This window comes from Pteronotus mesoamericanus, unplaced genomic scaffold, assembly GCF_021234165.1.
Source record: "Pteronotus mesoamericanus isolate MK-2021 breed Mesoamerican mustached bat unplaced genomic scaffold, CSHL_Meso_final contig_269, whole genome shotgun sequence".
In the NCBI taxonomy this organism is placed as follows: domain Eukaryota; kingdom Metazoa; phylum Chordata; class Mammalia; order Chiroptera; family Mormoopidae; genus Pteronotus; species Pteronotus mesoamericanus.
This window is the reverse complement of record NW_026555114.1, coordinates 291,504-303,583: the sequence shown is the minus strand read 5'-3', so window position 1 is coordinate 303,583 and position 12,080 is coordinate 291,504. Positions and strand designations below refer to the sequence as shown.

General features: G+C 40.2%; 1 protein-coding gene and 1 non-coding gene across 2 annotated transcripts in view; one reads left to right on the top strand and one right to left on the bottom strand.

Annotated features, from left to right (window-relative positions):
- Positions 1-1,886: 1,886 nt before the first annotated feature.
- SYNRG (synergin gamma) overlaps positions 1,887-12,080 on the bottom strand; it is a 74,295-nt gene continuing 64,101 nt past the window's right edge. Inside the window, exons 21-23 of the mRNA XM_054574831.1 lie at positions 4,750-4,860; positions 4,402-4,437; positions 1,887-3,383 (exon numbers count right to left, since the gene is read on the bottom strand). Of these exons, the coding sequence (XP_054430806.1) occupies positions 3,252-3,383; positions 4,402-4,437; positions 4,750-4,860 (279 nt within the window). The 3' untranslated portion in view covers positions 1,887-3,251. The remainder of the gene's footprint in view (positions 3,384-4,401; positions 4,438-4,749; positions 4,861-12,080) is intronic.
- Positions 9,506-9,612, top strand: LOC129071600 (U6 spliceosomal RNA). Its single transcript, XR_008529280.1, has one exon. It is a non-coding gene; the product is annotated as a U6 spliceosomal RNA (small nuclear RNA).

Below are 12,080 nucleotides of genomic sequence, written 5' to 3'. Positions count from 1 at the left end.
TTCTAGATTTTTGGTCTATTTTGGCAAGAAGCCATGAACGTAATGCCAGTGGCTGTGTATTTATATAAATTATATCTTCCAGATTTTACCTGGTCTGTGGCAGGTGGTTTCCATCCAATTTCTACCTTTTCTTATTTCATACCATTTGCCCACTTTTTATAAACATGCACCTTACTGTCTAAATAGAAAAATTCAAATAAAGTTTCTATGGGAAATGAGAGGAACCATAAATGCTACATCAGCACATGATCAAAAATCAAAAGAACAAACCAATCCTCCGACTATAGAGTCTATGGCTTCTTTAGCATGAGGACAAACTGTAAGTCTCACAGTTTCTGGATGAAAGTCCAAAAAAATCATTGTACCACAGTAAGAAAATACCTAGTGACAGATGTTCTTGGTAATTAAGGAAAATTTCCTGCAGAAATCCTGGCAAACACCACTACTGGGATGTAATAACTAAGAGCATTCTTAGCACCAGGGAAGCCTAGCACCTTTCTAATCTACATGTCAGTTTATTTGCTGATCACAAAGGAAGGTGGATGACCTAGAAGGTGTTAGGGGGATTTTGGGGTGATCCCAGGCAGGACATTTCAGATTTCTGTAACACAAAGGCCTATAATCTTTTCAAAGCTTAAGAACACACCTGTCTTTAAATAAAAATGAGAAGCCATCTTCAAACAAACATGCAACCTCAGAAATGCTCAATTTAAAACATGCAACCTCTATAGAGTGTCACAGGAAAAATAAAACACAGGTAATAGCCTAATAACCCCTGTGCTACTTCTACTCGAAGGATGTCCAGACAAAAATTACACACTATGCCATAAAAATTTTAAAGGCAAAACACAGTTTTTAAAGAAGGGCTTACTAATTGCCACTCAAGCACTGGGGTGAAGCTGCCAGCACAATACACAGTATGGAAATAAGTAACCTTGGTTACTGTTTCCAAGGACACTGGACTCTTGGCTAACAAGAGCTGAGGTGAAGCTGAATGCAGTGCTGAGTCATTTTAATAAACTTGCATAAATAAAATCAATGCAATGGTATTCCATACTCCCCAAGTCCTTACAGGTGGTGTATCTAATAAAACATTTCTATTAAACAGATATTGAAACTAATGACTGCTTTTCATAACGAAGGCCATTTGTTGATGTTTGCTGTATTTCCCTCTTGCACCTCCCGTGGAGTGACTAAACCTACCACGCTTGTTAAGGTCAGCAGTAATACTTAGAAATTTTATCTAAGGCATTCTGGAATACATCTAGGAATGGAAAGCAATGTAGTTAGCAGGTGAGCATACTTTTAAAAATGTTACTGATACAGACCACTGTGATAGAGTAATAATCCATATAGCATTTCCCCAAAATAGTCAACAGTGCACATTCTGTCAAACTGGGTGACATTCTTACAGCAAAAGTAGACTTTGTTATGGTCTGTTATGGCATAAACAAAACCAATTAGAAGCCTGCTTGAATTTGGGTGTCATTTGAACCCCTGGGTGCTGCACAGGCTGAACTGGAGCACAGGGACAGCCTGTGCAGGAACAGCCTGCTAGAAATTGGCCCACGTATGTGGTTACTAACACTCCACTACACCTGTGGAAGGCAGAGGCTCTGAAGGTAATTCAGCAACAGCTGTCTCGGTCCTTAGTGGATGGAGATGGTTATCAGCTGGAGCAAATGAGAAAAACAGATGCATCAGCACTTCTCTACATTCCAGCGCACAGCAAAGTAAAGCAGAAGCCTCATCCATCTCTGTTTAATGAAATACATTCTGTACCTTTTTTGAAGAAGATGGAGGTAAAAGATGTAAGATGGAACAAAACATTTCCCTGAAGTTTTGTCCTGAGAAGGGAAAGTAATCAATTATGTAAAGCAGCAATTATATAGGCAAAACCAAATTTTTCAGTTCACAAGTAAAAACTAAGTCTAGGTCAGAGAGCGTAAGTCATACAAAGCAAAACATGTTCAAAAGCACATAATTTACAATTGGGAGAAATGTGTCCTAGACTGGAATGTTCTTCCTAGGAATAACACAGTTTTTACCCTTGTGGCTTTCTCCCTTGATTTTATGCATTTAGTTTAAGTGGCAAAATTCTCTACAATAGCATGAGCCTTTTCTTTTTAAACTTTAGTGCTCTTTTTGAACAATTTCCTTCCACTACTTCTAAGTTCTGTTACCTTTACCGAAAATACACATCCTATTATTCGCCTCACTAGGCCAGGAGTTCCACCTCCTAATCCTAAATTTTTAGGTCTCATGTAGATGCTGCTAAGTCACGCAGTATTGGTACCTATGCAGTAATTTTTGGAAGTTTGGACAGAGGCCACTGCAAAAAGATTTCATTCAGCTGCCTTTCCGAATCTTGTCTGAAAAAAGTACTATGTTCACAGTCTGTGTGTGAGGTAAAGCAGAAGGTTTTCAGTGAGGAATCCGAAGGGGAAGAATATTCATCTTGACACTCAAGGATTTGGGCCTCTGTCCAAATGAAAATTCTGCACTGCTAAGTGCCCAGGTCTGTTAAGAGGAAAAGTCTTGAAAGTTGACAGTTTTTGAAATGAATGAAGAGTAGAGAACTGGTTCGCTTGCATCAGCGAAGTTAGTAAATCTGCCCTTACCTACCTTTCACTGTTCAATGGAGATGGACAGAATTTTTTCTGTAAAAAGAACATTTAGTTTAATCACAATTTCCCCTCTTTATTCATTTCAGATATTTACACACTAAATGGGGATAAGCACTCTACTTCACAGGACAATAAGTGTTCTACATATAAATAAGCACTGGCTCAAAACATTCTTCCCAATTCCAATCCTACAACAATAATTTAATTTTCTTCGATGAAATTTGAAGAAAATTTCTTCAAATGTCAGTTCTTCACAGTTTCAATACTGCAGCAGCGAATTATTCCTTAAAGAAAACTGTGGTCCATAGTTTAAAACACCTTAAGAGAACAGAGGTAAGTTAGCAACCTTCTGGTGCCACATGCAGTTTGGGTAGGGCAATGTTAACACAAATTCCATAGACCGGCAGTAGTAACCAGGGGACAAAGGTCATCTGTAGGAACAACTAAAAACTTCTGCAGCTTTTTTCATGCCCACCTCTTGGGGAATTCTTCATATAAAGTCATACAGGTGAACTCAGCAGTACTTGTATTCTGTTCATTGGTCCCTGTCACCCATGGGTGTGACAAAAAACAAAAACAAAAAAACAACAACATAACCCAGCTGGTACTTCATAGAGGAGCTTTTTAGAGCAAATCCGGCAGGATGAGGCCAGGAGGTTTTGGTTCAACACAGTTGATCCAGAAGTTGGCACAGCTGGCGTGATACTGGTGTCCTCCATAAGCCAGCTTGAAACTGTCTGTTTCTGAGTTGAACGCCTGCCGGGTAGAAACAGACACGTGGAGCAAGTGAGGCTTCTGCACTTAAGAGCTGATCAGCAACCAGCATGTTCACTTCTGCAGGTCAAAGAGGTCAAGGCCAAACTGGCACACATACAAAAGCTGAGCAGGTGGCTATAGAAATTCAGGTCAGAAAGTGTTTCACTGCTAACTAAAGGTATAAAAAAAATCTTTATCATTAAACCCAATTTCAGCAAAAGAGGGCCAAATCTTTTATAGGAAAGGCAGAGTCTATGGGGGTGGGTAAGAGAGTGTCATGATATGGGGAACTGAAACAGCCAAAGGCTGTGGCTAATTTTTATCCCTCATTGTGCTGAAGGAAGCCCCTTCCCAAAGCCTGTCATTTGACTATAACATGTAATCCCTTAAGTTTTGGTGGTTAATTACAGTCTTATCATGAAAGAAAACATAAGACTATAAACTCTTAGAGTCCAATGCCATTGGGAGCTGATAACTGAATCAACATAATTAAAAAGTCCAAATAGGTACCGGTTTGTAAAAAAAAAAAAAAGAAGAGGAAGAAGAAGAAGAAATTAAACACAGGAGAATTATTTCCAGATGAGTAATGCTTATAGGTGAGTTACAGCCAGCCACTCCTAACCACATCCGGGGGTGCTTTTTAAAGCACTTCAAATAAATAAAACTCTAAAACCCTAATGATTTGCTTTTTGTCTGATAATGGCCAAATCCTGAAGCTCTTTGATCTCACTGTATGTCACTGTAATTTCCAGTCTTCCAGAAGGTGCTCATTCTGTTACCCTGCTCATCACAGAGAAAAATAACCACAACACCAGAAGCCAATTATGAGAAATAAGCATGCAAACAAGACAGAAGTGGATCCACACAGACAGCTGACTAAATCAAACGTGGGAGCAAAGGTGACTCAGTGAAGGATTCATGATTGGAACAGTTCGGGATGGCAGCAGAATCATTTGATTTGCCTTCCGCACTTGAAATTAAGATGGAGACACTAATATAACGTGTAACTGGTTCATACTTTTTTAGGATGTTCCTCTGCAGGCTTCTCTTCTTTCTGAAATAACGTTGAAACCATAAGGTCAACAAAATTTCCAGAACGTAGCCTCTTCCTGCAAACGAATCCTCTTCTCTTTACCACCCCACTGTGCGCAGGGAGCGGCAGGCACAATGCAAACCCCCGTTTCCCCTCAACAGCTTTCCCCACTGATCTTTTGAAACAGCATGTCTATTTCTGTGGTCATATTTCAGGGCTTCATAAAATCCCCACCACCTCTGGGCACAGACCTTGTAGTGAAGTGATCTAAATGAAGTGATTGTCCCCCAGGTCACGTCTGGAAAGGATCTGCAGGGGAAAGGCATGACTTACCCGGCTCCTGGAGTCCACGTTTAACAGGCACACCCCACAAGCAAGTTCCTGAGCATTTTTAATACCAGGCCGCAGCATACAAGAGGAAAAATCCAGTGAATTCTCATCGGGCTGTGAAAACAGGATAAAAAGGTAAGAACCTGGTAATTACAAATGCTGATGGCTTCAATCCCTGATCCCTCATCCCCAATAGGTCCAACAGCAAGTTAAGTAAACTCTCTTATACCATCAATACAATTATTCAATTTCCCGAACGTTTACTGAGCATTTGCATGTTTCAGGTACTAGGGATGCTAGCATGAGCAAAAAACCGTCCCTGTCCTCTGAGAACTCAGTCTAGAGTAGAAGCCAGGTGGGTCTCAGGCAGCACAGTGTGACAGGAGCCATACCAGCGGTAAGTACCGAGTGCCAGGGCACCCAGGGTGGGGGGCTTACCTCAACCCAAGGGGAAAGGCACCTGATGGCGGAGAACGCTTCCTAGAACTTAGATAAAACTTAGCTGAGCCCTGATGGGTGTATGTGAGGTGAAGGGGATGTGGAGAATAAGCTAGGGGAGGGAAAGACACTTCTTCTATGTAGAACAAGCAGCCCAGGCAAAGGATCTAAACAAAAGATTGGGTATGGGGAACAATCCCGAGAGTGGGAGCCAAGCTTACAAAAGAGGTAAGTGATGGAACTGGAGCATGAGACTTAAAAGGAACTAAGGGGTTGAGGCTTTATCCTGGGAAGCCATTAAAGGTTCTAATTGGATCATGACACAATCAGGTGTGTATTATGGACAGATCCCTCTAACTGTAGTATAGGCAGTGAATTGGGGGAGGTAATTTTCAAGGTACGGGCCTCTGTTACGAGGCCGTTGTAGTCCAGATACAGATACTGAAGGTGTGAACTAAGGTAGCAACAGTGTGGGAGAGAGAGAAACGGACACATGAGAGCTAGTACGGCAGTAGAGTCAAAGGGCCTGGGTGATCTATTAGTGTGCAGGGAGAGGCTTGGGCCACTGAGGGGATTTGCCATAATTAGGCAGGGGAGAGCAGAGCCAGGTTTGGGGATGGAGGGTGGGGGAGGAGCTCAGTTTGGTACAGGCTGATGGAGCTCCCTACGAGACAGCCAAGTTCTGATGTTACATAAGTAGGCAGATGGAGATACAGTCCTAGTGCTCAAGACGGAGAGATCTGGATGTTACCAGCTACAGACAGTAGTTCTAACGACTAATAAGCCGAACCCTTACTTGTGCTGAGTACCACACTAAGCCCTTTACATGCATTATTTAATTTTTTTTTTTTACAGCAAATCTATGAAATATGGGGAGTCTAGCCCAGTGAGTAAAAGGGCAGGCCCCAATTTTGGGAAGCTGTTAATTTCTTGAAAGTTAAAATATACATCTACTACACAAAGTTGCAATTCCACTCCTAGATATTTATCCAAGAGAAATGAAAACATATGTTAACAAAGGTCTTGCACAAGAGGTGATCATAGCAGCTCTATTCTTATTAGCCAAACTGGAAATAGCATGTGTCTATAAACAATAGAATAGATTTTTAAAAAACCACAGTATATTAATACTACAGAATATTACTCAGTGGTAAAAGATAACTGACACATAAAACAACACAGATGAATTGTTGTTTTAAGGGTAACTTTTGCATACTATGCAAAAGAAGCCAGACAGACACAGAACATTATATAGATTACATAATTTCATTTACACAAAGTTCTAGAACAGGCTCATCTATGGTGATGGAAATCTAGGGAAAACAGATCACTGGATGTTTTGGAATCAGATCAGGAGACTGAGTGGGAAGCGACAACATGAAACTTTAGGGGATGATGAAAATACTCCATATGTTGATGGGGTGTGGACTACATGACTGTACGCATTTGTCAGAACTCATCTAACTATGCATTTAATACCTGTGCATTTCATTGTAAGTTATTCCTTAATTAAGAAAAACACTTGAGTAACAAAACAAATGAAAAAAACCATCAAAGGAAAAAAAAAATTCAGAAGTGTTGGATTCTCAATGTGAAGAAGTTTTAAATATACCTAAACCAGTTTATTTTGCTTATACATGATCTAGAGCAGAGTCTCAAACTTGCCAATGCTGACATTTTAACTCAGGTAATTGTTGTGGGGCCTGTCCTCTGTATTGTAGGATGTACAGCAGGATCCTGGCCAATTTAGGGGGAAAATAACACCATCTCTCCCACCATTAAGAACTGACTTTTTGGCCCTGGCCAGTGTGGCTCAGTTGGTTGGACCATCATCCGGTAGACCAAAAAGTTTGCAGGTTCAAGCCCTGGTCACGGCATGTATGAGAAGGCAACCAGTGTTTCTCTCAGCAAAGAAGAAAACAATGTGCTCAAGTAAGAATAAAGAAAAAACCCTGATCTTCCAAAGTGAAAAAGTACACATGCACACACATTCATTTATTATAAATTTCACTGATATAAACGATGTGTAGTACCCAATTTATAAATAATAATAAAATATATAATCAACTTTATTGCAAATATTGTTGCTTGATTCAAATGGAAGGCTTTCTTTGAGAATTTTTGCCCAGCTCCTGGATCCATGGTCAACCTATGCTCACTTTCACAAAAGAGTATATAGTTCTGACATGAATGTTGATGTTTTCATGTAAAGGACTAGGACTAAAATGAAACAGCAAAGACGTATTTCAGAATCTGACTCATCAGTCAAATTCGTGTTCTTTGCTGAATCAGATAATTATGGGTTGGCCAAAAAGTTTAGTTTTTTCCATAAAATGGCTCTGGTAGTGCTTAGCTGTCTTTAACTTCATTCAAAACAATTTAGCTTGATTTTACTGTGACAGCTGTCATATCAGCGTGATTAAAAAAAAGTGGTGAAATTTGTGCAGCCATTTTAATATTGAAGATGTAAAAACATACACATTTCTGGTGTATTATGCTTTATTATTTCAAGAAAAGTAAAAATGCAACTGAAACACAAAAAAAGATTTGTGCAATGTATGGAGAAGATGCTGTGACTGATTTAATGTGTCAAAATGGTTTGTGAAGTTTCTTGGTACTACTGACATTTTGGCCAAATAATTCTTTGCTGTGGGGCTGTCTGATGCATTGGAAGATGTTTAGCAGCACCCCTGGCCTCTACCCGCTAGAAGCCAATAGTGGGAGATAGCCAACACACTCAAAATACCAAAACAATAAAGTTATTGATGAAAATGAAAAAATGTATCCTTTATTTTACGGAAACAACTAAACAGACTTTTTGGCCAACCCAATAGTTCTCAAATACTGGAGATTGCTTCCTCAATGCTTTGTTCTATTCACAATATGATGGCTCCAGACACAGCACACTTTTAAGTTTCATCTGCATTACTAACATTTCTCTATAACCTTCCTAAGTCTAGACAATCAACAAAACAACAAATCAAGCATCTGTAGCATTTGCTGCTTTCCATGGTATAAATACTCCCACCACGGTTGATTTCAAGCTACCAAAGTGATGTCACTGAACATGGAGCTGAGACGAGATGGCTGAGACACAACCCTACGAAACCTGCACATGTGGCTATAACAGACTGAAGTGACCAATACGCTGATTTGTGCAAGAATGTTCTAGTTTTAGCTCTGAGGAAATTCCTCAGTCCTGAGCAAACCAAGATGGTGGTTTGTCCTACGACAGACATAAATGACCTCAAAAGCCAAGGACTAAGCAGGTGGAAGAGAAAGTCAAGATGGAAAGGAGTTGATAGGAACCAAGTAAAAGGGTCTAAACAACTGTCCTGTCCTGAGAACCAAAAATAAGAGCAGTGTAAGTCAAGTGTGAAAAAATTGGAGGGTGACCCAGTTGGGTCCAGAAAGATGCCCGAACTGAAGCCTGCACAGGTACTGTGCTGCGCCTGTGCGAACAGAGGCAGGCGTGAAGTGGGGACCGGGGTGCTGCAGTGCGGCGGTCACGGGTCCGGGAGCCTGGCGTGTTGGCTGGGCTGTCCTTATGGACACTGAGGTGACTCAGAAGAACCGAAAATTCCTGCCAAAATAATAGCTACATTTTCTATAGTTATTTAAGACTGAATCACTGAGGAGTTACTACACTGTTTTTGTATTTGCAAAATTGTGTTATTCTTCCCCAGGGAAAAAAAGGCTCCTTCCTAAAAAAATGTGTACAGTATATAAGATGCTTCCCCATCCAGTTCTAATGTGAAACAATAAAACATGCACTACATCTACAAACCTTTCTTAAACTAACCTGAGCTGAATCCATTCAAATCACACCTGAGGAAAGGAGGGCTGTCCTCGAAGAAAGGGGGGTGGGGGTGGGGTGTTTCAACTGTGCGCCTGAGTGCGCTGACCTCGGTGACTGCCAGAAACTTCCATGGCCTTAACCGAGCCAGAGGAGGATTTTTCTTTTCTTTTTTAGTACAATCATGGCTACTTTCATCTAATCTAGAAGTAGGTGGTATTATTTGTTTGCTGTCCAGTTCTGTCATCTGTAAAATGGAACAATTTCATTTGCCCTCTTTCCCTCCCCTAGTCGGTGTGGGGCCCTCAGAGATATTTCAAAGTGCTCTGGAAAGGGTAAAATACTCAGAGTATCACAATTATCCACTTTGACAAGTGAAATTAAAAGTTTTTTTGAAGAGGTTAACATAGTAGCATATCTGTAATCTACATTAAAAATATTTGTCATGTTACTGAATAAGGACTATTTGAAAAGAAGAATCTGAGAAAACTCTGAATCTTAAAATTAATAAAATTAACAAGGCTTTTGCTCACTTTGGCAGCACATACACTAAAATTGGAACGATACAGAGAAGATTAGCATGGCCCCTGCGCAAGGATGACAGACAAATTCGTGAAGCGTTCCATATTTTTAATAAAACAAAACAAAACAAAACAAAAAGCCTTTTAATATCTGTTTACCAAAGGGATAAGGGGAGCAAAAAATGAAAAGACCATATTGTAATCTCCAGTGAAAATTATAATGCTCTGCATCAATCGCCTGGTGGTTAAATTAATCTTTCAAATGGTAAAACTGGCCTTTATAAATACATTCCATAAGCAGAGGGACTGTTGTAGCACGCAGCACAGTGAGAATGGCCGTGATTCTGCAAGAAGGTATGCCCTCTACAGGCCACCTTAAGTCAGACATCATTTACCTTAATTGTGAAGCATTTTATGCATTTAGTAAGATAAAAAATATTATACTATACACTAACAAGTTCCAGAGCCAGACTGGGATATATAATCCTGAATCTTCAGCTAATAACAAGCTGCTAAAATGATGTCCAAGAAAATCGTTATTAAAGATGATGACTTCGGTAGTCATTACTGTTCTTCACCAATATTCTCATTTTCCTTCCCTGAAATTAAGTATGACAGCAGTCTGTGAGCAAGTCATGGGTGTCACTTCTGGAAGGGAGCATTTAAGACTAATATGCTCCATGTGATGTTCCCTTGACCGCCCCCGCCCCCCACTATGCCCAGCTACATTCCACATGGTGGAGGTTTTGCCTGCCTAGGTCCCTGAGTGAGAAGAACAAGGCACAGAGACCCCTTCCACTTGGGATGCATGCCTACGTAGTAGGAGCAAGAAGTAAAGCCTTGTTGTTTTACACTGCTCAGTGTGGGGGAGGTGCTGGTTTGTAACTGCAGCCTAGCCTAGCCTATTTGACAGATACAAAATGTGATCTAGACACAAGTTCCACAAGCAATTCCCGACTTTTGGTTTGGGTTACAATGTAACCATTCTTGGCTACAATGTTTTGGGTAATTTCTCCTATTGCTGCTATAACAAAACTGCACAAATTTAGTCACTTAAAACAACATAAATTTATTGTCTAACAGTTCTGGAGGTCAGAATTCTGCATTCCCTCTGGAAATCCTAGGGTAGACTCTACTCCTTTGCCTAGAGCCCACCTGCATACTCCCTGGATTATGGTCCCATTTTCCATCTTCAAAGCCAACAGCGTATCATCTGCTGATCCTTCTTTCTCGGCTTCAGTTGTCTTACACTTTTTCTCACTCTCACTCTCCTGCCTGCCTCTTATAAGGATCCATGTGAGGACACAGGCCTTTCGGATTATCCGGGATAAATTCCCCACCTGAAGACTTTAAACTTAATCCCAGGTGTTAAATCCCTTTTTACCATATAAGGTAACACATTATCCACTCCCAAGGATTAGGACGTTCACACTTGGGGGGGCGGGGGGAGGGCATTCTTCTACTAACCACACCCACCTTCTGTCAACTGAAGACAGCCAAGCAAGATAGGAGGAAGGTTCTGTCTCTAAAACACTGTGCACACTGGCAAGATGATAAAAACACTGTCATTATTAAAAAAATAAACTGTTTTCCTGATATGCCACAGCAATAGGGAGTACTTTGAAACTCACTGCTTATGTCACATGGAAAACAAGCACAAAAGAATTCGTATTATACTGAGGATAATAATGGAATTAAAGAGCTTGTGTGATTTTCAATTGACCAGAGGCCAGGAGAATGTCTTTTTTCATTGATTTTATATGGCAGAGATGGATTAGTTTTGTTTTCCACAATTGAGACTTTCTTTGTTCCAAACCTACCAAACTTCAACCCACATCCACCAGATAAAGCCTTAGATAACGATTCACTTGTCTGACTAAAATAGATGGTTTTGGCTTCTGTGTTTCCACGCAGCCTGTGCCTAGAAGAGATGTGCTTCTACCACAAGAGGGAGTTGGAGCCCATGGATAAAGGGCATAAAAGGAAAGGGGAATATAAAACTGCTGGTATACCTTCCAGCTTAAGTAAATATTAAGGAGCCACGATTTGGAGTTTGAGACTGTGCACTCTACTTTCCTTAGCCCAAACACCACAACGACAATGTAGCGCTAACATTCTGGGACTTCTTCACTGGAGAAAAGTAATAGCTCTTTTGATGTGAATAATTTCATTAAGTCTTCATGAGGAAACAAGTCTTTTTTTTAGTGTTCTTGAATTTGTGACTAATGCTATAGGAAGAAGAAAGGATTTTTAAAGGATGGTGTGCACTCAAATCCCAGATTTGTCAGTGTTAGGGAAGTATCATCTCTGAGCCCCTATTTCTTCACCTGTAAATGTAGGGATTATACTACTGACCTCATGGGACTGTTATTAGGATTAAATGAGAACAAAGGTAAAGCATATAGTGATTATTTTATTAGTATTACCAAATTCAAAGTGGTGACTGTGGCAATTTGGTTCATTAAGGAACTTTAAATTCTACCTAAAATGAAATAATGATGTAAAGAGTTGAAAGATTCCTATACAACTTCAATCATGCCCCTAATTCTAGTAATGATTTCCCGCTTTGAGCCTCAAAT